This window comes from Cuculus canorus, chromosome 13 (assembly GCF_017976375.1).
Source record: "Cuculus canorus isolate bCucCan1 chromosome 13, bCucCan1.pri, whole genome shotgun sequence".
NCBI lineage: Eukaryota > Metazoa > Chordata > Aves > Cuculiformes > Cuculidae > Cuculus > Cuculus canorus.
The window spans coordinates 7,476,415-7,502,382 of NC_071413.1; the positions used below are offsets into that span (position 1 = coordinate 7,476,415).

The 25,968-nt window shown below is 42.3% G+C and overlaps 1 protein-coding gene across 4 annotated transcripts; it reads right to left on the reverse strand.

The window, feature by feature from the left end:
• Positions 1-4,245: 4,245 nt before the first annotated feature.
• On the reverse strand, positions 4,246-22,617 carry WFDC1 (WAP four-disulfide core domain 1). Of its 4 annotated transcripts, none has more exons than XM_054078816.1 (9): positions 22,491-22,617; positions 20,102-20,232; positions 18,931-19,081; positions 12,500-12,695; positions 11,825-11,908; positions 9,986-10,126; positions 8,773-8,814; positions 7,870-7,934; positions 4,246-6,957 (listed from the first exon to the last, which is right to left on the reverse strand). In XM_054078816.1, exons 2-8 carry the CDS (start codon positions 20,113-20,115, stop codon positions 7,876-7,878), a joined length of 687 nt encoding a protein of 228 aa, XP_053934791.1. In that variant the 5' UTR covers positions 20,116-20,232; positions 22,491-22,617; the 3' UTR covers positions 4,246-6,957; positions 7,870-7,875. The 4 variants fall into 4 exon arrangements, with proteins under 4 accessions (XP_053934791.1, XP_053934790.1, XP_053934793.1 ...); XM_054078815.1 differs by having other exon boundaries at positions 4,247-6,957; positions 7,860-7,934; positions 22,491-22,609; XM_054078818.1 differs by lacking the exons at positions 20,102-20,232; positions 22,491-22,617 and adding an exon at positions 19,539-19,631 and having other exon boundaries at positions 4,248-6,957; positions 7,860-7,934.
• Positions 22,618-25,968: the final 3,351 nt, after the last annotated feature.

A 25,968-nucleotide genomic window follows, 5' to 3' on the forward strand; every position in this document is an offset into this window, starting at 1 on the left:
TTCACCAGTTATGTCCCTTCTGAATATTTATAGCTGCCTGCTGGAAAGTATCATGCTCTGGTTTGCAGTAGGACACTTACATCCTCCCTTGGGCAACGTGACTACAGGATTCACTTACTTTTAAATTGTCTCTAAGGTGTAAACTATGAGATTAAGACCCTCCTTTGACTGTGTTGAGGGAATAAATGACATTCCCAGTCGGATAAAAACCTATGTGCAAATTTCTGCAGGAGAATAGTTTTGTCCCAGAACATCCAGAGTTCACAGCTCTGGAGCAGGTCAGGTGTTGACACCTGGACAGCGATGGGGCCAAACCCCAGGCTCTCACCTGCGTGACAGCCTATGATGCTCAAAACCTGACCAACTTTCATCCACGGGTGTTTTCCCATGGAGTATTTCAGTATTGCCTATTTGCATCTCCAAGGTACCACCAGCTCTAGCAAAGGCTGATGAGCCGACGGGACACCCCACCAGCACAATGTAGCTACAGATAACACAATGTTCCACCAAAGCAGTGTAGAGGGAGGGATTCTTTCCTGACTGAGGAGAAAATGAAGCAGTTGGGAAACACCCTGCAAATAGCAGAGTTCTCATAAAACACAGCTGGAGCTTCCTAACTTACTTGGCTCCTGATTGAGAAATGTTTCTTAATAAGTAGAACTGGATGTGTCAGGCACATGAAGGAAGTTCCTGCATCACTACAACAGCCCTCCTTCCCATGGGAAAATACCCAGGGACAATGCTGGGCACTGATTTTCAGGCAGCTCACATCCAGGCCCTGCCCAGGGTTTAAGTAAGATGCTTATCGAGGGCTTGAAGGAAGCCCAAGCTCCCAGAGGTATATAGAGATTTAGACATTATTTAAATGTGTGGGAGTTAGGTGACAAAATATCTCCAAGCTCACATATGTTTTTGAACTGGTGCCCTCCTTCCGTAGGTTTTGCAGGGATGTGGAGCACAGCCATCTATCTCTGCCATAGTCCTGATAAAGCAAAGCAAGCACTGCCTGGCAAGGAATTATGTTCTTCTATTCATCTGTGTGTGTTTGTAATAGTCACAGCCTTGGGATCGTATTGATATCGCATCTTCTCCCTCTCTACACAGGTAGGAAAAAAAAAGATTTTCTTGGTTTTGTTCTTGCTTTTCTCCTCCTGAAACCTCACCCATCATCCATGCAGCTGGCATACGGCAAGGGGAGCAGCTGCCCACGAAGAGCCTGGGTGTCCTGGGGCTCTGCTGTGGGCAATACATGGACTGTGCAGTCCTGAGCGTGGCTCTTGTTAGCCATGCGCTGCTGACAATACAGCTGATTGAGCAACAGGCTTTTGCTGACGGTTTCCTTATTTAACTTTCTCCTCTTGCCAAAAAAAACCTGCTGCTTCTGGAAATCCATGTAACTTGGTACTGTTTACACAATCCAGAGAACAACTCCAGAACCTATGCAATGTGGAGATGCCACATCTCAGGCTGGTGTGAAGGCACTCCCTTCCAGCCTCGGTTGGGGAGGGGAAAAGATACAGCGAGAGGTATGACAAAAATACCAAGACAAACAGGACACACAAAAGGAGAAATATGAGTTGATGAGCATAATAATGCCCAATAATAATTTCTGTGTTTGGGTTTGTTATCCAGCAGACCTGCAGCTTGGGAGAAACAGTGTAGTTTGTGCTCAGAATCATGACCTTGTCTGTCATCTCTATGCTCATTCAGTTCTATAACACAAAATTACATTTTAGCACCAACGAAATTCAATAAATGTAGAAAAAAAATGTAGTTGTTGCCCACTATTCACCACACGTTCAGTAAAATCACTGAATGTTAGGAAATCTAATGGAAAACTCACGTATTTTCTATCTTATGAATTAGAAAACTCTGGGAATAAATTAAATCAAGACTATAATATAAAGAAAACAACACTAATACAAGTTGTATTTCTTCATTCTGGTGTAAGACATGCTTTTCACACTATAAAAACATAACACACACCCCAATTACAATACTTTTATAGGACTTCCTATTTAATTGGATAATAAAGCTCAGGGTCAGACTCGAGTTCTAAGCAGGCTATTTGGCCTTTTTATCTTTTTATTTTTTTTTTAAATAGAAAATATCTATTATGGTGATGTACACAGCAAAGGAGCTGTAATCTGAGATTTCATGAGCCCAAAAGGTTGCTGCTATGAGGGCAGGGTGCTGCTTTCAGTTCAAAACTTACAGCTCCTTCACCTGCTTCCCTCTCCATAACCGGGACACGTCACGCTTTCATTCGTCTTGTGCCACCTTGAGGGAAAAAAACTACAGTGCATGGGTAGAATTTACTGTTTGCTGCACTTGAAAATCCAAATACTCTGCTTTCAGGCTGAGTTTGTCCCAGGTCCCTGGAGAGAGCATCCTCTGCTCTTGGTTATAAAAGCAAAGAACAAAGTTTTGCGCCTAGGTTCCTTTCCATCTTATCAATGCTACGGATAAATGTGAAGTGAATAAAGGCTGGGTGAAATGAGCCCCACCTGGGGGGCGCTTTCCACATCTCTATCAGGAAAACTGTCAATTTTGTTTTGTTTTGTTTTGCATAGCTTCTACCACCGTTCTTGCAACTTTGACTACATAGAAAGGTGACAAGAATGAGAACATAATGGTAAGAAATAGGAAACAGGACTCTGTAGACTTACCAGCAAAAGGTGTCTTTTTTATTTATCTTGAAAGGATGCTAAGCAATGCTCTAAATCCTTTTGCTAAAGACAATTGATGCTTACCTGACACCACTTCCAGAGAAAAATCTACCCTGCGTAGACAATGTGAGATTAGAGAAGTAAACAACCACCTGCATGAACAAATCCCTGCTGTGTAGTGGGCAAAGAGAAACTGTCAGTTTCCAAAGACAACTCTATGGATTGTCTCACCCTCGTTGGCCTCTTTGCCTCTCATTAAACCATAGAACAGCTTCCTGAATGTAACAAAAACACTTCTGCACCATAAAGCCTAATGGAACTTTAATCTAGGCGTGTCAAAATCACTCTGCTTTTTAAATTATTCTGCATTTGCAGACCCCCTACTTATTGAAGACCTACTATAATGTTTGTCCTTCAGTTTATTCCAGGTGTTGGGTTCACAAATGCACTGTTAGCACTTCAATGTCATCTGCAGATGATGTCTTAGGTCACACAAAGTTTTTTCCACAATGACCATTAGCCAGCTACATCAACAGAAACTATATTTTCTTGCACTAACACGGAAACAAGTTGAAATTAAAACATAAGTTTGTGGTGTTCATGAAATAGATCCTTCTCTTGAAAGCCAAGGTACTCAGCCCATGTCACACTTCACCACAGAAGACACAAGTTATGCATACACATCCCATAGTCTCCTCATCCAGACAGACCATATCACCATTGCCATGAGAAGTTCAAGTGATCCCAAGGATAACTTCACTGACAAACGGAAGAGCTACCCTGACACCTAGTGCTAGCTGGCATCTTCTGAAATCCCACAGAAAACATTTCCAGAGCAATGAAATTCACTGCTATTCCCTCCTTGGCTAAATTACAGGTAGTCTCTTTCCCTGTGACTCCTCTGTTATGGTTTCAGGGTAGAAGGGCAGCAACGCAGAAGGACTCTTGCCCACTCCCGTTGAGCAGGTAGACTGAGACTGGGGTGGGCAGAGCTGGTGGGATGGTGAAGGCTTACCTGCTTCTCGAAACGCAGTGCTCAGCAGCTCAGCCTCTTAGCACCCCTTTCAGCTCCAGCATCCTGCAGCGGGCACCAGCCCAGCACTGGCCTCTGATTGGTTTACTTTTCCACCTTTCAAGCAAGCCTCGGCTTCCTGCAAAACTCCATGAGCAGCTGCTTGTGAAGCACAAATGCCTGAGCTGACTGCTGAAACCCATCTGGCAGCTAACAACAGCTTGGAATCAACAAGAAAATGCCTGGTCAAAGAAAAGGGTCAATTTCTACTTGGGTCACCATCACTATTCTCTTTACAGTATTGTCCATCAGCTCCTCTTTGAGCAATACAAATGAAGGCACCAAGAATTGAGTGAACTTCTGGCCCACAAAGGTGGCCCTTCTGAAAGGGGACAAGGGTGGCAGGTGTGTTTTGGGGGCCTGTCATCTCCCTTCCAGGAGACAAAATGAATTTCTGCAAAATTGATTTTGTTTTCTGAGCTTTTCCAACAGCTAAAATTAGAAAAAACAAAAAAAAAGTCCATTTTTTTTTCATAATTGAAAGCTGAGCATATGTCAAGAACATAAAACTGAAACGAGGCAGAGTTGAAAAATATACTGGTCACTTTTTATTGAGCACCAAAGTGGCAGAACCTGTACACATCCAAGCACCAGGAGCACAAAACGGGAAGGGTCTGCCTCAGGCTGCCACAGATCCTCAGCGGCCGCGAGGCAGAGCAGCTCCACGGGCACAGCAGTGCTTGAGGATCTGGAAGGCCATGAGCATGGGTAGCACACAGTGATACACATAAAGTTTATTATAGCACCAAAAAGGCTTTAAAGTATACATGGAACATTAAAAACAACTTACATCAGTGATTTCCTACTGTGCTTCACAAGATTGTTGTTAAGGCATCTGTCTTTGGAGAGAAGACAAACTGAGGACAACTTATTTGGTCTGTGCTTTTGTTTCACTTATGATGGATGTCAGCATTAAAAACACAGCATTTAGACAAGTCCCTTCTGTGGCTTTTGATTCTGAGTTTGACGATTAATAACTTGAAAAAAACCCAAGCATTATAGCACCAGGAGGAAGGGTGATGTTTTGATAACACCCAGTAAACAGTAATTCATCAGCAAATTATTAATTTGTCAATTTCCTCTTTTAAAAATTCCTTTTGCAAGTAGAAAATATGTTTGCCATCCCATCCAGTGAGGCAGTCAGGTATGTGCTTTTGCAGCTACAAAAAAGCAGCCACTGAAGTGAACAAGTCCATTCAAATAAAGAGCATTTTTGGATGATTTGCAAAGTTAGGTTGAGATCTGAAGGTTTAATCTTGCAAATTTGTTAATGTTCAGGATCATTTTTTCATCTAGGTCCTCAGATTTTAGGCACTGAATGTTTTATTTAAACTAGAACAATTAGGAATTTACTTTTTGGGGCTTAGTAGTCATCACCAAAGGGCTTTGCTCATTTAATCAGAATTTGGTTTTTCTGCAAAAGTAATGCTGAAAAAAATTATTCCATTTCACTGAGCAGCACCTAGGAGCAAGGCTGCATCAAGACTTGCGTTATGAGCTGCCTAACTTTAAGTTGTCAGGTGATCTCTGAGTCTGGACCTACAAAATATGGATGGACTCCTGTCTCTCAGCAGGAGTTAAGGTATTGTTGTATGAACTTGTATGGGATAAAATTCTAGAAACAGATCTGTGCAATTATGGTGTTGCATTTAATACCTAGAACTTGGAACAAAGACACAAAGAAGTGAATGGAGTGCGACAAATTAAGATATTTAGGAAAATATGGAGCCCTTCACCTCTTCCTTTACTCTGTAAAGCATCGAGGACTGTGCCTATCATGACAGGAAACAGAAAAGCAGTTTGGCGTCTTTCAACTCTCCAGCTGCAAATGTCATATGCAAAGTATCGAGTGTTTTATAAGCATTTTAGCTTCAGATTAAACCATTTGGTGCACGGAAAAAAAAATTCCAATAGTTTGTGAGTGGAAGCAGGCACTCGTATTTGTGGATTGGGTATTTATATACGCTGCTACTGCTTTGCATATTGAACTGCTAATTTTACACATGCAGATGGGGACACGTGCTAAACAAGGGAGCAAACGTGGATTCTTTTGCCTAGCAGTTCTGGCAGATTTTTCAAAATGCAATTGTCCCTTTAGGACAGCACAGAAAGGGAAAACATTCATAGAAACTGTGTTTTATATTTTACAATGCTAAACAGCTGAGAGAAGCTGTAAGACTCAAATACAAACCTGACCTTAAGGACTTATGGAAGTCAACATAAAGGTACAGGACTTCTAAAGAGCGGTTGCCTATCTGCCAGACAATACTTTTAATCACACAAATTTATCCCACTTTTGCTTTTCTAATACGTGAAACAAATAATCTAGACTTCAGCTGTCTTTCTGAGGTCTTGCAGGGACGAAAATGCAGATGTACGTTTTGTGTGTGTTAACTGTGCTGGCTAAAAAAACCCCAAACTTAAAAAGCCTGGTATGCATGTATGCCCGATTAGATATTGTAGAAAGAAGTCTTTTCCATCACTAGCTCTTGATCTGCGTCTCACCAAACTGAGAAGCTAAAGGAAAGTAACCTAAAAATAACTTTTATAAAACCTGTTTTGCTTCTGGCAAAAAAAAAAATAAAAATAAAAAAGTGGTTCCTCAAATTCTTAAGATTTCAGATTTAGACTTGTAGATGGGGTGTCCACCTGGTGAGCCCTATGAATAATAAACAGGAAAAGAAGAAACCTAAGGGTTTCATTTAACTTTAAGGTTATGAAAAATCTTATTTAAAGTAATTGTTTGACATAGGCAGGCATTGGATTTCATCCAGAGAACGCCTTTAGTCTTACAGTCTTGACTATTTTAAGGCAAAATTCTGACATCACTCATTTTTATAACACTGAATTACGTTCATGGTCATGAAATCTGAATCGGTCACATACCACGCACATAAAGGGCAGGCTCTGTTCCAGCAGTCTGATAATGGCATTGTGGTTAGTGTGCATTGCTTGGAGGTATTTGCCTTTCATTGGTAGAAAAGCAGCTCATAAATGGTGCGGTTTCTTTCAGGGGATGACTTTTCTCCTTGTACTGCTAGGCTTAAAATCTAGATTTGTCTCGTCCCTTGAATAGCAAAGTCTTTTTACCACTGATGAGCAGGGGTCAGGGTAATGCTGGAGATGTTCTTGTGGAGACTTGGGACCAGAGTTCTTCCAAAAGAGAAAACTGTTGGGTAATGCATTCCTTGACAGCTGCTAAACAGAGTGGTCCAGCTGGGTGAAAATCAAACAAAAGAAAGGAATTAAAATATTTATCCTTTCTAGGATGTTTGCACAGAACTTGTCCTTATGTAGCTGTGTAATCTTAACAGCCAGCCTGACGTAGGTACATAAAAGACACACTGAACTGCTTTGTTTTCACAACTGCCAGCTAAGATTAAGTTAGTTTTAAAGTGAAGCTGAAAGTGTTGAGAAAACTATCTTGGGACAGAACCTCTGGTATAATAAATACTTTCATTCTTGCCTAATTTAAAACCTGATAAAATGATTGGAGCTTTTTCAGTTGGCTTTGTTATAGCCCAATACAAGTACACTTACTCACGTAAGTGGGTCACACTGTTCAGCGCAACTGTTCACACATAAAAGTCACCCCACAAAATCACCCATGTGCCTCAGTATTTACAGGACTGATCCATACGGAGTTAGTCCAGAGTAGAGAGCTTTTTCATCTACCTTGCAGGAGCAGTTATACCTGCATTAGAAGAAGCTAGTAAACAAAGTTTAAAGTCTTAAGATATAAAGTTTTGCAGCATCTCTTCTTCATCCTTAAAATAATTCCATCCTCTTCAAAGAAATCAGGTGCATCTTATGAAATTAGAATAAAAAGTGTGAGGGGAAGAGTAAAAGTTGGGAAAGACATTAACTTCTCCATGGACAGTTTGCAGAGCTCAACCTCCAGTGCCAAAGGTTCTCAGAATATTTACACAGCACCATCTGTTTGTTGGCATAGATGTTTTGTGGAGCCTGACTATGCACCTGTACACAGTTTTAAGGTGCTGTGCTTATACCAGCGTTTTGGTGAGAGGTAATTCCACCCTCAAACAAACATATTTTTAAATAATTGCATGCTAAGCACCATTTTCACACAGATTTCCCTTTATTCACAGGACACTTACCCAGGCTCACCTTTGATTATCCTAAATGCTTCTGCTGGTTTTTCACATAGCCGACCACGTTGTTGGAATTGCTCCCTGTAAAACAAAGTTCAGCAAAGTTAGATTTTAAGTTACTCTATGGCAAGTGTTTTCTCAAGATCCAGTAAGCAGTACAGTTTTACTGGTCTCATTAATTAGCAGTTCTCTGAGAGAGCTGTGATAGCCTGCTGAACAGAGGAAAGGAAATCCTTTCAGAGTTTTATCAGCAAAACTGGCCAAATCTGTCTGTTTGTAAATCTTTCATATCAAAGTTGTCTAGTTAAATCTAAATATAACTTCCAATCTGATCTGACTGTCTCCCTCTACATCCAAGAGTTAGCAGAATCCAAAAGCTTTGAAGCAGTAAGAAGAGAGTTCTGGAAGATCCCCCTGCTTTCTTTGAGACACGTATCTGTCAAGTGCAAGAACTGTGCAAGAACTGACAGCTCTTGTTGTTGCTGGTAACTACAAGGGACTGATTCATTGGGCTTTAGTCATCTTTTATCCTATACCACAATACAAGCTCCTGGCAAAAGACCCTGCTTTTCACAGAGTTTTGTGTTCACCTGAAAGGAGTCCTGGGCCAAGAGCAAAGCTCCAAAAATATGCTTAAAAAACCCTAAAAAGTTATTGGATTGGGTGTGCCTCACCTCTTGGGTGGGGACCCCTGCTAGAAGGCTTCACCATTTAACACATTGTGTCTCAGCTGGAGATACTGATTCTCCAGATTCACAGTCTGGGCATTAAAATAAGATCTTCTGACCAAGGCATAGATAGTTGAGGCTAATGTATCCCATTTTGCTGTTTCAAAACTTTATTTCATAAGCAGCAAAATCCTTGTAAGCAATGTAATAACTATAAAGCTTAATAATGGCAAACATTTCCAGTAGCTTACCAAAATATTCCTTGTAATACTTATGTCTCAGATTGCGTCCATCTGAAAAAGAAGGTACGTAATGAGAACATATCCAGTCAGACTTTGTTCTTTCTATTAACTCCTCCTCAAGAAGAAACAGATATGGAAATAATAACCTCACAAACATCAAAGTAGAAGATTCCTGCAGGTGAAGTAGTTCAGGCTGCTATAAGTCTCTTATGAAACTGTTTAGATTATTGAATTATGTGGACACAACTCACTTTCCCTGAGAGTGGTTAACTGCTGGCCACCAGCATGTTATGTTCTTTTCAGTAGCTATAAGTCTAAGAATCACAGGCTTTCTCAAATGAAAAAAAGTTTGGGTAAAATTTCAGAGCATCTAGTAGTGTTTTACGTAATTCAAGTTCCAGCTAGGTTTTTCCATTTACCCTATATATATTACTTAAGCTCTTAAAAATACCTCATGTCTAGGAGCTACACAGCTATACATTACATTAGTTACTGTGGGCGTTATTAAAGAAAAAGTTAGAAAAGAACAAAAGAAATTATCGAAAAGCTCTGGAAAAAATATTAGTCTTTTATGGAAACAGTTCAGAAGTCTGGTTTGATGCTTGCTTTGGCTGTGTCATGTCTCTACACTAAGATGATTTGTAGCACAGTGCAGACATATATATCCTACTATTCAAGAAAGTTACACATACCTAGACATGTTATGAACTTTCCTGGAAAATAGCTTGGTCTCTACAAGTTCTTTTATTGGGCAAATGTGTCAGCAGAATAAAGGGAACAATGTTTTGAATGCAGAAAGCAAAGTCAGAAGTCAAAACTGGAATTTGAAACTAATATTTCTTAGTTAAGTGTGTAGTAATACAGAAATATTTCTACTTTTTCTGTTGCACAACAATGGCACAGGCAGGTTATGACCTGCTCTGCTTACACAATGCCAGAGAACACTGGCGTACAGAGCAAACAAGAAGTGCATCCCTGCTTTGGGTATTCCACATAGCTCAGCCAACATCAACCGCACTTGAGATTGCCTCAGAGTGCGGACTGTCTCCCAACCCGGCTGTCACATGCTCCTTCAGGACTTTGGGCTGGCCAGAAAACCCAGGAAGCCCATGGGAGCAGATGTACTATCAGATCTCCTCCAAAGCCAGTTGAGAGCGCACTGTCCCTTGCTGATGTTTGCATGACAGAACAAGAAACGAAGGGAGATTTCCAGTCAACTGACCTGGATTTCCACGGAGCTTGATGCATTGGCCCCTGTTAGGGATTCCTTCAGCCGTGTTACCTGGGTTGATGATATGACATTCATAGCCTGTGGGGCAGTGCAGAGGCTCATCTCCATCCTCAGTGGTACTGCAGGCCTCAGCTGCAAAAGAAGTCTGCAGGTCACGAACCACAGCTTTAACACCCATGGGCAACCAAAACATGACAACACGGCTACCTTCTTCTGTATTTCTTCCCCAACAGGGTCTCAGACTACTTCCCATGCAAGGACACTAAGGAGATAACACATCCAAAGAATCCTGACAGAGCAGATGATTCAGTTCACACCTCACAACAAAACAGAGTAGTCCAGTGTGGGAAGTGCAGGTCAGCCCAATTACCTGGAGTGACAGCCTCCCCACAGCTTGTTGTGCAGGGTCTGTGCAAGGGCTGGAGAGTGGAGAAGACAGACCACCACCGCCCAGCATGCTTGCACCGATGGATGGTCCCTCCACACAGCTGTTCCCTCCAAGCATCCATAAGTGTGTTCAAGCCAGTGTTTAGGGCTGGGTGAGGAATCAGGGAAATGTGACCAGGAAGCTCACAGTTTGCTGCTTTGTTCTTTGCTCCGCACCCATTAGCTTACCGGTTAATTTAAACATCAGATGTGACTCACTATGGAGTAAGGCAGTACCACTCCCTGCTACAAACAGAGGCTTTAACCACCTTGACCCTGGATATCCAGTAAGTGTAGAGCAGAATAAGAAAGTAAAGCAGGATTCAGAGGCAGCGTCTGAGTCCATTAAATGTACAGATTATGCAGGGACACTCCACCCTTTCATTTGCCAGTATTTTAATTTCCAGGATGTCTGCTGTAACTCTCATGCCATGACCGATGGTTCTTATTTCACTAATTACTCCCTCAACTGAGATGAAGGTGTTAAGACAAGAATAAATAATATAAGCATGACAAGGATGAATGAGGAGGAAGCTATTTTATCCTATTTCTAGCTGTGCAACTCTGATAAGCTGGAAGCAGAACTTTCTGTTGAAGAGCTAGGAGTTTCCATAATAGATGAGAATCAAGGTTCAGTGAGTCTGATACCATCGATGTAAGACCAAAGAGGGTAATTTATTGGCACTACCTGAGTCTGAGTAAAGCTGATCAAAAACTGCACTAGCCTTTCCATGAAGAAATGAAGAACTTCAGGCATACATTTATCTGGAAATGTCTCATGTAACAGAAATACTCTTCCCATCCCCCCAATCCCTCCTTGTTTCAATGTGAGGTATCGGAAAAAAATAATTCTAACACATTTCCCTATGGAATTAACCTGAGAAGTCCACTTTCATTAACAGTCCACAAGCTTAGATGCTTCCAGGTCCATGCAAGCTTGACACAACTCTACAGCAGTTTGCTAGGGCTCTTGTTCAAAGCAGCTTTCAGACACGAGAGTCCCAGCCTCAGTCCAAGTCATCTGTGTGATGAGGCCACTATGGATTAAAAGATCTCATAATTCAAGATCACCCACAGTCTTTCAGGAATCTGGCAGAAAATATGTGTATGCTGACAAAGCCTTTTTCTAAAAAAAAAAACATATATTTTTACTTATTTCATGAACTGATACATAACCATTTCCCTGTAATATCCCTAGTGCCCTGCTGGATAAGACATATGCATAAAAAGCAACTGATTTACTCAGAAACTAGTTCCCAGAACCACACAATGTTATTCCTATAGAAACTCCAGACAAATACCAGCAGCCCTAGCATCCTGACATCCCTGTGTATGAAGTACATATTATTTAGTGCCTTTGTATAATTACCAGTATTGCAGAGAAGACAGCAAAATGTACCGTACCTTGTAAGACCTCCTCTGGGCCATCCAAAAGCCACCCATTTCCTCCCAGCCAGCGGGGTTTTGGCTGAACCAACCAATCTAAAACTACAAAGACAGAAACAAGAGACCACAGAGTCAAGGTGGAGTAGCAGTAGAGCACACAGTTTTGGAAAAGTCACAGTTTTCCTCTAACAGCCAATGACGAGGTTGACAGGCTGCTGAAGGATGTACTTGAGTTTTCAGCAAGATATTTATATTCAAGCTCTTTTTGTCCCAGTGGCAAGAGAGCCATGGATGTTGTCAAGGGCCACAAGAACCTGGCATCATAAAGGCAAAAGCAGCTGCTGTTTCCCATCCTTCATTCCCAAGGCACAGACCACATGAGATGGCTGGCTAGCTTCTGTGAGCAATAATTCAGATTGAGATAACTTCTTTTCCAGAATATACAATCCCCGGAAAAGAACTGGACTCAAGTGATTTCTACCATTTGTGCTGATGGAAAATTTTCAGCATCAGCCAGCCTTAGATAATCTTTTGATTCAGCAGACATCCGAGAAATTGGAAGTCTGGAACTGAAGCTTTATCCTTAACTCACATTCAACCACTCCTCTCACCCAAGACTCAATGCACATGGAGATGACTGCTATCATTTCTGCATGCTTCTCTCTACCAGTTTGATTGCTGGAGCCACTCTACCTGGTGGTGGTTGTACGGACTCCAGGCAGGCATAGATGCACCCATTGTAGCAGCAACGCTTGTGTCTTTCACATTCTGAATCTGACCGGCAGCTGGGCACCTCGCAGGCTCGGTCAGGCAAAGTCTGGGGCGGTGGGGGGCAGCGGTCATTCTTCTGGTAGTGGGAACTGTGAGAATGAAGAGGGTACTCATAATCCTTGCAAAGAAAAGAAAAGGAAACAAAGGTTTGGCATAAGGTGGGTACCAAACATCCCATCAGTTGAAACAGAAGAGGGATTTTCAAAATGGTTTTCAAGTAGTCATTAGAGAGGAGAATTAACCATTCAGATCCCTGAGCCCTGGCTTCAGCACACTGAAGAGAGTGCTATGTGATCACCTTAGCACATTGTTTTCGAAACACCAAACCACCAAATTGTTGTGTGGAATTAATTTTATAATTAAGATTGTTGTAATGACAATGAGGAGGGGAGAAAAAAAAATCCTTTAAAGACTTCAGGCATCCTCATGATAAGCATACCAAAACACTTAGACAGTAAAGCTGTGGAATTGATAATACTGTTTTGAGGTTATGTCCCCAGATGGAACCTGAAACTAATGTCCTAGGTAGCACTTGTCTCCTCAATAGACTCCTGCTACCTCCATCATGTTCTTCTGGACCAGAACTTCTAGGGATTTCTTCCAAGTTTATCCACTGTGGCGTTCTGTGTTGTTATGTTAGAGAAAATTTCTAAACCATGAGATGATCTGGGTGAGATCCGTGTGGGTGATATCAGTTTAATCCCAAAGAAAATGAGGTTGTGTTTGACTACAGCAGAAAGGAGCCCAGCTGCTCATTGCACACCAAAAGGACAAGGCAGATTTAAAGTAGATTAACAGAAACAGGATTTTACCAGAAACATTTGTAACTGGTAGCATTCAGATATTATTCATGCTGGCAGCATTTTAGCAAGAAGCCAACTCCCTCCAACAGAGAGGTGAATCACCCAAACCCACTCCTTTCTCACCTATGGTTAATCTACTCATCTGTGGGCTTGAGCTCAGCTCTCCAGAGCAGCATTAAGTACTCAAAAAGGGCAATCAGTTCTCAGATGTATTAACACACATTAATAAGCTCTAATCAAAGCAAAAGATGGATTCTGGATTTTCACATCTAGTGAGAGGTATGAAGCGAGGACTGCTGTGCACTCGCTAGCAGGCTGTTGAGTTTAAGGGTTCTATATACACTTGGCCCAATCACTGTTGTGTTACAACATCAGTGATGAACAACTGGGGCTGTTATTCCCAGAAACAATGTGGTGCAATTGTCCCTGAGGGGGTCTCTAGGAAATTTCACCACTGGGCTATGGAGAAATTTGAGGTGAGAACAATATCCCTCTTTATCTACACTCTGCCACATCCTCATTGCTGAAACCTCCCAACAGCTTCTGTGGAGCATTTGTGACTTTGCGAAAGAGCATGTCCCCACACGTACTGTCCAAAAGAATGTCCTAGTAGAGGTCCCAGGAGGTCCATCGCCCTGAGGACTGACTGCATGGCCTCCGCTGCTGCGTTTGACCAATCAGCAGTCGATTACCCATAACGGTGAGAATAATATGATCTTCACTTCCTTGGATAATTTGCAGTGGAGAGAATGAAGGCAAACTCAAGGGACACCAAAAGAAATAATGATGCGCATTGTTTGTGGTATATTGGACATGACAAATTTCACTTCCATATTGTACACAGTGTAGAATCGTATTGATAAGGTGGTGTTTTTCACAGCAAAGCTGACTTCTGTTTGTCGAGTGATAGCTAGGGGGAAATGGAGAGCAGTGAAATTTCTCTGCTGCCTGGCTGCACAGCGTCAGCCCATACAGAAGTACAGGGAAAGGCAGGATGATTAGAAGTTTTCATTTCAGTTACAAGGCATATGTTAAAGAGAATCCATATCCTGGTTATATCTATAACTGGTTAAATAATGTGTGTGCATGTGTCTGTGTGTGAGAGACAGAGAACTCCTAAATATTTCCACAAATGACAGCTTCCTGCCCTGTTCCCAGTATCAGCCTACATTGTTCCAAATAGCAATGAACGATTTTCTTCTGCTTTTTCCTTAATTTTTTTCATTCAGTGATCAAGAAACTGCTTAAAAACTCTGCCATGAGGCTGTTTTCCCATGAACTGATAGACTGTTTGGACCACAAAATAGGTTTGAAGAAAAATATTTCCTAATTTTGATGAAGTTTTCATTGCTAAATTGTAAAACAAGGTGTAAGCTATCACATCATCCCAGGTCTTAACAGCTGAAAATATTCCAGCTTTGAAATCACGTGCTTTTGAATTGAAGATATTGCAAGGTCAACTTTTTTCTACTGCTGTTGTTTTTTTTAAGTAGAAAAAAAGGGATCTGGGGATACAAGATATCTTTTAGCAGTAAATCTACGCAGTTTCAAACATTAACAAGTCATCTTGTTTGGAGAGAGCATTCGTCCTAGAAGGTCACAGTTTACTACTCGAAAGATCAGCTGCTGACTGAAATGTGATGAAAATAATACTGGCAAATAATGGATGTACGAGAAAAAAGAACAACTGAAAAAAACCCCAAACCCAACACCCAAATAGTTACTGCAGTTGCTTCAGGGATGATTCAGAAACCAAGAAGCCAAAACTGTAATGAACAGTTGGCTTAATGAATGAGGTTTCCTTTTGGGAACAATATAATATTTTTAGCCAAATAACTTTGTACCTCATGACCTCTCTGCTCATTTTCTCCGTTCACTTATTATTCTGAGCCCCTTTCTTTCAAAACCACAGGGTCAAAAAAAATTTTTTTTAACATTTCAGCTAATAAAAGCATTGCCACAGCTTTATGTACGGATAAACCGTACCAGGGGGAAACAGGATTCCCTCATTCCCCAAACAGGCTGGTTAAGGATGTCTGCAGGTACGGATTACAAGGTCTTTTTAAAAGCTCTCCCACGATTCATGGTATGGCCCTAAGCATAGCTCAGATGTATTATTTTTATAGATTTTGATAACAATAAAAATTTCTTCCTTTAAGAATATTTTTTAATGCAGGAAACAAATTACTGTTCCCATGGATACTTTTAAAATCACTTTAATGACAGTGTCTGCCTTAGAGAGATCCATAAACAAAGTAAGGGAGAAAGTTCAGAGTTCAGCTGAGGAACCTTGGAGGTCAGTGAAGATGACTAGGAAAAACCTAAATGCAATCATTCACTCTCAACCCATATGTTCAATAGTAACTGTGGGATGCAGTCTGATTTCAAAAAATCCCAGATCTGTTCCACTATTTGTTCCTGAAACAGGACCCTGGGTTTGTGTCAAAGCAAAATTCTCTGCTAATTTATATTCTGCGTGGCTAACCCCGAGATCACCCATGAGTTTATTCCTAGCCTCTGGTCACCAGTTCTGCCCCTGCCAGGTAGTTTCAAACACTAAACACCTTTTCTCTGAAACAATACACAGTCAGGAGGAATTTAGAGCTCTCCAACATTTCTTTTTACTCTGGATTAGCAATTCTTCTACCTGCAGTACTGGAAGATTGTTGCAGAATTAGGGTAGGCTCAAAGAAGATGCACAAAATCTATTAGAGAACTGGAAAGCAGGGAATACAGTGCAAGACTTACATGTGTGCATGCAAGTTTCAAAGGGGAAGCTGAGGGCTGCTCTGCTCATATATTACCCTGAGGCACATGAGAGACAGATATCTCACGGGAGCTGTGCCAGTCTGGAAGATGAAGAGGGTATCTCAGTGTTGATTTATGACAGCTAGCTGGAGGGTAAATAAATTGTTGGAAGAACATTACAACAGCTGTGAGGAATTCTTCATTTCTGGAAATATTTAAAAGAAGGCTGGATTTTTTTCTAAAATGCTTGATGCAGTTGACACTGGAGTAAAATCAAGACTGCCCTAGGTTTTCCCAGTAGACATGTGGGAGTCTTGATAGTGAATTGAAGCCCACGGTCAGGTAGCTCCCTACCTCTGCTCTTGGGAACTGTCGACAGACTGTGCGGGGGCTGCAGAGCACCAGCTGCAAATCACTAAACTTGACAAGCGTCCCGCTGGCTGTAAAATAGATGGATTTGCTAAAGGCTGGAAGCCCAGCTCCTCCATGTGACTGCCAGTTTTTTTTTGTCTCACTGCATACCCTCTCCTCTTCCTCCTTTCTCCATTCCCACTTGACCCCTCCTTGCGAACTAACTCCTTTCCTCAGATACCCTAATGAAAATCTCCTGGCTAGACCTCAAGCCAGCTCCCTATTTTAACACCTGCTCATCATTCTGCGGCCAGCGGTTTGGTGGATGCATTCCTCCTACTGTAGGCTCTTTTATTTTGGACTCAGAGAACATAACTCTCAGTCAAGTTCCTACCCCATCCTGCCTTTTCCCACTAAAGATCTTGCTCCTGTCTTGGGAATCCCATAGGGAAGTCTATGGCCCATCTCCTCTATGGCTGAATGTTGCTGTGAGCAACTCCGTCTGTTATACCTTGATTCAAGTGACTCACAAATCAGCTGTTCCACCCACAGACTCTGATTTTTGAACTGTAGGGAACATGCAGCATTTTGTAGAAAATAAAGCATCTCTTTGAGAAACAAGAGTGGCTGCCAAAACAGATTTTTGGTGATGGAGCGTGGACACGTTCCTCCTTGCAAGGCTTTTAGGAGAAGGAGAAAGAAAAGCATTTTCTATTTTCCCTAGATAAGATGTCTCTGTCAACATGAACAATTCTAGCTGAGCTTGCCAGATAAGCAGCACCTGGATTCATGGCTGCCAGAAAAAACAGTGCTTTGAAGAAATGCAGATTGAAAGAAGAGGATGTATCCTCAGGGGAGCAGGCTCTGTGTCTCTACAGAGCATATTATCTGAGGATTAACATGTAAATTCCTGTTCTACTCCTGTCCTATCTTTCTGGGTCTTTGACTTCATAGCTCCTATTGAATTTGAGCTTTGCCTTGAAGTATGACATAAGAGCGTACTAATAAATACACTTTCCAGTGACTGATTTTGCAGCAAACATAGCTCTTCACGTCACCATTTTCCCATTAAATTGCAAACCAGATGATATCCTGTCCCAAGGGAGGCCACAATGAAGAAAAATTCTTCTTGTGAAATAGTGGGGTACCTTTCAAATATCAGCACAACGTTTTCTGTGAAATTTCAAGGAGACGAGCATCATATTTCAGTTCATTCAGCATGGGAAAAGACACGTGTGGTGCTTCCAAGTAAGTGATTGCATAGACCAAAGGTAGCTGTCCCCAAAGATCACTCTAGATGTCAGGGGCAAAAAAAGCATCCTTTTTAAATTAAAAGTTTTACCACGTGGCTGCAGAAAACAGGTGGAGGAATCCCTGTGTCACACCAAAGAGCTATTTATGCACATGCAATGTCTGGAAAAGGCAATCAAACCCAAGCATAAGAAAACAGTCTGGCTGAGGTTTCTACCTAAGTGATTCAAGGGGCAGAAGCCTTGGGTCAGTATGGCTTCTAAGTAGACTTCAGTGGAATAAGTAAAAATTTCAAATACAGCTTTTCTCTCTTTCTAAACAGCACATCCTGAAATTCAAGTTATCAAATTATTTTGCTTTTTTTTTAAAAAATTTATCAATTCCCTTCTGGGCAGTATTTCTAGCAGTTTGTTGGCCCAGACACAGCAGAACAGGATCCAGCACTATCATCCTCTCCACTCAGGGTAACTTGTTGCTGTTTCAGTTTCATTTCCAGCACCACTGCTCTAAGCACCACTGGAGATTTGGAAACTGTGGTTGCACGCAGCACCCCATGCAAGTCTGCCAAAAGCAGGCAGGGACAGATGTGCACAGGGGAGCTCTGCTCCCAGCGAAAGTGCCAAGCAAAGCACAGCCACGAGAATGGCTCCTTACACCGGTTAAGGTGGTTGGCACATTACTTTGACACTGTGGAACTGGAGGCCTCTCTGCTCCAGTGATTTACAAAACTCTAGCAATGCTACCATCCCTCTAGTACACATTATCACTGGGAACTGGAGATATTAACCCAAAGTCACGCCAAAAGGCAGTGGAGGAACTGGGCAGGGAATCCTCTCCCTGCTCTAAGCAATAAATCACATCATCTTCTTTTCATTAAATCTATCCCCAGACAGGTAGGTTTTGCATTCTCCTTCTCCCCATTCACACTTTCCTTGCTGCCCTCTGAAGTCTCCAGGAAAAGCACTGACGGCTGGTGTACCAATGTACTGTTCCAAGTGTGCTTTACAAGTTTCCCGTTGCAGCAGCTAGGTGGCAAAAGTTTCATACAGCCTGGGAAACTTAATTGGACCCTTGAATAAAGAGACAGCCTGCGGATTCAAATACTTATTCTAAAACGTTACACACACGTAAAGAAAACTCCCCTTTCACGGTGAGCATACCCAGCTCCCCCCAGGTCCCCCCCACCCCTAGTTTACTCACATCGTATTTCTCTGTCATTTTCAGATGTAGAGCACGCTTCCACAGATTCCTTGCACAGCCCGAATCTGGCAGCAAAATTAAGACACACAAGGCTGCAGTGAAGATCTTCTTACAGAAATGCATCTCTGACAGCACCCTGGAATGCATTTGCCTAAAGGAGAGATCAAATAAGGAGCCTGGCTTTTGGGATCCAGACGATTCAGAGTCTTGGCAAGGAGGGATGGAGATGGAGAGGGAGGGAAAAAGAGGACTGATCGCTGGTGAGAGCCGCTTTTCACTGCGCAGCTTCTGGGAAAGGAAAGAGAGGAAAAAAAAAAACAAACCAAGGAGCCCGCAAGCAGAAGGCAGGAGCTGGAGCTGCTGTTGAACTTCTTTGCTCAAAGTTAGATCAGGTTCTTGGCTCACATGTTCAGACAAAGCACATGCTCTCCTTGAATGATAGATGGGAAGACTATTTGGAAAGATTATTTTTAGACCTTTGTTCCTAACATCTGGCATCCTTAGAGAGCCCCATTCAAAGCCAAAGCGTGGGATCAGATGACAGCTGCCGCAGGGGGAAATAAAGGTCTTGGAGGGGTGGGCTTGGTAGCGTCTAGCAAACAGCTCACCCAAACTTTCCAGGCTACTCGGCTCTCCCTTTGTGTACTTCCCACTGTGCCCTGAGCTGTTTTTTTGGATCTTGTTTTGACAAAGTGATAACTTCACAAGATGATCGCTTGAAGGAAATGATTTAAGGACATGATAAACAAGCAGGAACTTTAATTAAACAGAGTTGACGTTAGCTTTCTGTAAATAATTTCAAAGAAGGGGAAGACGACATGGCCATTGGGAAAAAAAATCCATATGCATGGGTGGAGAATAGGGAAGGAAGGTGGTTTAGAAATTATATGACCAAATGGAAAGCAAGGAAGAGGAAGTGAGTCAGGCTGTGCCTGACAATGTGAGAAATGGATAGACTGGATGTGGGGTTTTAGGTACCTACAAGGATATTCAGGCACCCGAGTGCCTGAAGGACAAGAATGGACTAATGAAATCAGGCTGAAAGCATCCCAGCCTGGGGCAGAGGCAGAGGCAAGTGCCAAAGAAAAGTATGAGAACAGGGCAACTGTTACAACACATGCATATAGATACATATATACTTACATATGTATATATAATATATAATATATACATATATATATGCATGCAGATATTTTTACAGCCTTCAGTAATATTGTTCAGGGCTTCCTGAGCCAAATGTGAGGGCTGTTTAGTTTATACTCCTCCATGAGTTTCTTCTCCAGCAGCTTGTAGAGCCTCCTCCTGAAATGAAGGAAGAAATGGAAACACAAAACTAGCAGAGATCTCAACACAAAGACCCACTTGCCTTCAGTTTACCCTGACTACAGCCTAGGCAGAGTAGAGTGGAAGCTTGCTGGCTGCTTTTAATTCATTTTATATCTGCTGTAAAATGGGTCTGCACAGGAGTCTTCGGCCCTGTGGACAAATACAAAAAAAATCTCCCAATTCTTCCTTACATCTGAAAGCTCTGGCAAGTCACTTTGATCCATGCCTAAGGCTCAATAGCTTGCCAGAATATGGTGATAGGAATACGAAGAATGAGTGAGATGGGGGTTTTAAAAGTTCTGTATTCAATGGAATATATTTGATTTATTTAGAGATAAGGGGTTTACAGAGTTTCTAGCAATAACTGTTCTTTGGCCAGTATCTCTATTGCTGTAGAAAACTTCTTAGTAGCAAAAGCTGTTCAGTTCATGCCAGGGAATTTAGCTGGCAAGAAAAGCCAAGCAGGGACTACCATTATGGGAGAAAAGTTGAGGACAAAGAGTTAGACTGGGGATGGTCACATCGCTCACAGCTGTAGCAATATAAGAAGGCCCTCCTGAGATGGGCAGGACAAGCTGCTTTGCCTCTGCATGGAGTCTATCGAGTCCTAAAGGAGCTCCGATGGCAAGTGTCTTAGAGAGGATCTCTGTGAAGATGACCATATAATGCTCTGTATTTGTATAATCTTCATCAGTGCTCGATCCATAGGTTGCTCCTGCATGCAACGTGGCAGTTTCCCCCTAATGCCTGAGCAGGGTTTTAGGGGGATGACAGGATTTAGGGGGCACCTCACGGCACATTTTTTTCAGGCACAGACAGAGACCAGGAGAATGTATTTGGGCTGAAGAGCCTTTCATGGCACAGAGGCTTCATCACCCTCCACCAGGCTGCTGAGAAGATCCTCTCAGCAGAAAGCATGACTCCATGTCCCCGTCACCTGCTTTGCACTATCCTGCTGGTTCTCCTTCTTCCCAGAGCTATAGTTACCCATTTAAAAAGTACTTAACCCACTTTTCCTTTAAACTGGTCATTAACCTCAGTCTGTCCTCTCTTCTGCATTTAATAAGGACAACTGTGGACAACAGGTCCACAGGTCACTCTACCGCTACGCAGTGACTCCCTAATGACTGGAGTGTTACTTTTAGGTGAAGGCAGAGCTCATTTTCATCTCCACCCAAAGCTCACCCAAATGTTATCTGAAATCAGCAGTTGTGCTGGAGTTAGTGAAAGTCTCACTCAGGTATCTTCAGTACAGCCAGAGAGGAATATATCACTACCATAAGACTTCAATTTGTGGCTTTATTTTTTATTGTGCAGAGAACTTTGTCTGACACAACACGATGCCTCCAATTCCTTTTAAAAACAAATCTCCTTGGTTTGTTGCAATATTAATATCTATACCTTGATAAAGCACCTTTCAGGAAGAACCAGGAGCTCCCACCAGTGTCCTGACTCCTGTGTTGTAAGGTAACAAATGACACAGCTGGTTGCACAGAATAAACAAGATTTTTTCTTAGAGTATTACTACATAATTTATGTCTTTGTGCTAATATTTCACTTGCCTGTGTTCTTGCTGAAACCCAAACCAGTGTGAAACAAACTGTTCACGATAAATCTCCCTAATTTATTTTCAGCTTTGTTATTTGTTCCATGTACTTGCAATCTGGACTTGGAGCAACAAATTCTAAAGATTAATAGTTACTTCAGATGCCATTTACTGGACTTTCTTTTGGCATATATACAGTTCTGACATTTACTTGGGAGAAACTAGCGTCTGTGCATTATAGTTGCAGACTTCTCCTGCAATACCAAAATTCAACATCTGGTCTTGGCTTTCACATAAAAATGATGATGTTCTAACACGCAGGCCTCCCACACACAACCATTTCATCTTAACTTCCCAAGGTACTGCAATGCAATGCCTGGACTGGATTATCCCTACTATCAGCTGGGGAAACTGAGGCAGGGGGGTGCATGATTTGCTCGAATTAGACCTTCTCCCATCTGCACAACTAAACTGCTCAGTTATAACAGCTCAGCCTAGCCCAGGGCTCTGTGCTTCAGTGCTCTATACTCCTATTCAATAGGGAATGCATCGTGCCACCCATTTTCGTTCCTCGTATGCGTCTACCTCAAATCTGTCTTGGGAACTAGGCAAGGGATTTAGCATTTTTTATAGGATTAAGAAAAAAAACTGCTGTAGGTGGCAACATTGGAAAGAATCTATTTCTCACCTTCTCTGAATATTCTTCTTCTTGGTAGTCCCTGGCAGGGCTGTGTCATCACAGGGCAACTGCAGGACAGCTGTAGCCCATTTCATATCCACATTGTCCTTCCATCTGGAGACCAGCACACACCTAAACCAAGAGAGACTTTAGTCCGTTCAGTTAGGAAGGTTCCTCCTTACCACTGCAAAGCAGTTCATGTCTGATCAAGAACACTTTTGAATTGCCCATTCAGAAAAGAAAGAGGGGGGGTGGGGGGAAGAGAAGCAGTTTGACTGTCAGAAGAATTTCTTGTTTAACAAAGCAGTTCTCAGCACTTTTATGGCTCCAACTATTAGTATAAAGCAGTCTTAGCAGCTTGTGAAGTAGTTGTGGGAATCAGGCACAAATCCTGAGCAAGCACAACCACTGACAATAATCAGAAATACAGATTTACTGCTAAGCAGATTTCTGAGTTGTGTTATTTTTAAGGCTAGGTATTTGATGACATACGGCGTTTTTAAAACTATCATTGCAAGAAAGAAAGAAAATTAACTGCCATTGTTAAACTACACAACAGTTGGGACACAGTCATTTAAGCAGAGCAACTTGCTCTGGTGACAATTACATCCACATAAAGTTGCTGTTTAGCCATCCTATGCAAAGTGGTGTAAGTGATGTTGGTATAAGAGCTCATAATGCCTTGGCTAGATTCAGCTCCTGTTTGTGCGAAATCTTGGGCATTCAGCAGGCAGGCAGTTAGACTGGCAGGTGGAGAAAAGCGACAAATATAATAATGTATAGAACTGCATCCACATTGAGCAATTAACCCAGTAAAAGCATTAAAGCGAAGCGCCACACTCCCAACCAGCACATCTGGCCAGATGGAAAATGTGTGTGAACAAAGGGGTAAGCACATTCTCTACTACTTAAAGTTTACAGTGTGTTCAGTTGTGTCACTCATAATAAAAAGATATTTTTCCTCGTGCTTGTCCAGGGAATATGCAGGACATCACTAAGTCAAGATTTTTCTGCTTCAAGATTTATGGTGCAGTTCCTCACACAAAATTCCCGCTGCCTCCAAGGATGTTAAATGAGATCGCTTGATACATCATCACTAGGCAGAGAGTCATCTTCTGTGCATGAATCTGTGCAAATTTCCATTCCACAAATGGTTTCAATAAGGCAAATTCTGCAGTAACATAAATTGCAGTCAGACAGCAGTGGAAGAATGTGGCTGAGACTGGAGCATCTCCCCAGGACCTGTGAAATATTCAGCATCATTTGTTACAGCGAGGAAGATGTATCTGGATAAAAGGACAGGCATTTTATCAGGCTAGGAGAAGAAAATAATTTTTTGGAACCAGGATTCGTGCTGCCTGATTAGAGTGAATTAAATAATGGGTTTAAAAAAATATTCTCAGGGAGGTTCTGAGTGACAGTCATGGGGTGTTTCTGCAGCCAAGGAAAAATGTCTTTCTCCAGCCAAAACCAAGTGAGGTAGGTCAGCCTAAGCCAAGACTTCCCCTTTCCCAGAGGAAAGATCTGACTTTTAAGGAAAGATTATGTCAAAGAGAACATTTCCTCAGAGCACAACTTCCAGCAGCATGAGGTGACTCATTTTAGCTTGTTTCAGTCACAGGACCTTCATGCCAGGGATGATGCAATTCCTTGTCCAGGGCGCTTGCAGGCCTGCTGTTTCCTCACCAGCTCTGTGTAGGTTCTGTGGCCAATAGCGAAGAGCAATGATTAGAGTGATTTGTTTTTTTGGAGGTCAAGTAGGTTAGATACTGTTGATATTACTTGTTCCATTGGGAAGGCAAGTTTACAGCTGCTCTGCCTCCTCCCACCTCCTGCAAACCCAGATGCTGGTGGATAACCTGGAGGGTCCTGCCTGATGTACCCCTCAGGAACTGGGTTTTTGTGACCTGGAGAACTGCAGGTGTGTGCTGGGATCAGCAAAAGGTGATATAGCACTTCCTAGGGCTTCTTGTGGATCAGATGTATCAGGAGAAAAACTCCACCAATCACAGTGACAAAAAAACAAGCTGATGCTTCTCCCTGATATTCCTGCCTGTCTTGGGAAGGCTCAGCCCTGAGGTGTAACCAGTCAGACTTCCACTCAGTTTTAGGAAATCGGTAAAAACAAGTAAATCCAGAGTGGTTTTGTTGCGAGTATGAGCATAGAAAGAAAATAGCCCTGATTCAGCTTCCCTCAGCTAAATCCGCCTTGTGAAATTCAGCGAGAACTAGAGGAAGCGCTGGCCAACAATGACAGAAGGCATCACTTCCTTCTCTATGGTCAACCCTCCAACCTGTCCTTTTTGTAAGATATCCTAAAGCAGCAATACTATAATCATTCCCATTTTTTTTCTCGCCTAAGAGCCCAGCCAGTGACTGGGATTGCTCACTGTATGCACCAGCAGCGAAAGGAGTCCCTTACATGTACGCGCCCACATGGTGACTGTGATAAACTACATATGAAAGAAATCGCAATATCTCTTGAGGGGTGACACAGAATGCAGACGATGCAACCCCTCTCCAAGGGAGTTATTTTACTGCCAGGTCTACAGAAAGACACCAAATCTGGGGGTTCAATATGGATTCAATCCTTCCCTGAGCAGGAAAATCTGGCTGTTGTGTCTGTGCCAGATGTTTGCTACCAGCAAACTCCACTGGGAACTTACAGGATGAAATAAAAGATCAAAAGCAATTCAAAACATAGACAGGTGATTCTCCTTAAGCATCTGGCCTCAAGCCCTCACAAAGCCTGGCAGAGGTCAATGTTAAGTGGCCCCTGACTGTTTGGAAAGGCCTATAGAGAAGAATATAAAGTGCGTCTGCGTTTAACAAGCTTTATTGGATATGAGACATAAATTAAGCAGATGAATGTTATTAGAGGAGCACTCTCACAAATGCTGCATCCCACTAACAAAATTAGTAGGGAGTCTTCAAATCTATGATCAAAACATTGGATTAATTACAAGGCAGAAAGGTACTTAGTCTGGGGGAGAGGCTCCCCTTCGGGGTGCAGTGTGTGGCTGTGCCTCTGTTGTGATGTGATGTGACGTGGGGATACTACTGTGAATCCCAAACAATTCCTCTGAGTGTACCACCAGGGCTGTGGTTCTTGCCCACACGCTCTCTTCAGCCAGTTCCCTCTGGGGCATCGTTGTCCCAAAGTCTTTTGTCTCCAAAGAGGCCTCTGTGCGCAGTTAGCATCCTGCAGGGAGGTGGGAGAGGAGATTGGAGGGACTGGGGAGGAGCAGGAACCCTTTTCCTATCAGCCCAGTGGAGATTGCTGCATGTTTGGATGAGGTGAGACATTCTGTGAAGGTCTCATGCTGCAGCTACTGAGAGAAGCTGAATAAAAGACTGGAAAACTCAGAGAAATCTCCCCAAAGGACCAATTTCACCCTGAAATAAAAGACATGGTCTGTGGATTCACATGGATTTTAAAGCAAATTGCAGCCCTCTACCATGTTCTGCACAGCAGCCAGACGGAATG

What these genes read in the sequence shown, in the direction of transcription:
- WFDC1 (XM_054078816.1), bottom strand. An exon ending in GTCCGTACAACCACCACCAG is followed by an intron (nt 11,909 to 12,499) that starts GTAGAGTGGCTC and finishes CTGTCTTTGTAG; the next exon opens with TTTTAGATTGGTTGGTTCAG. An exon ending in CAAGCTCCGTGGAAATCCAG is followed by an intron (nt 8,815 to 9,985) that starts GTCAGTTGACTG and finishes CTTCTTTTTCAG; the next exon opens with ATGGACGCAATCTGAGACAT.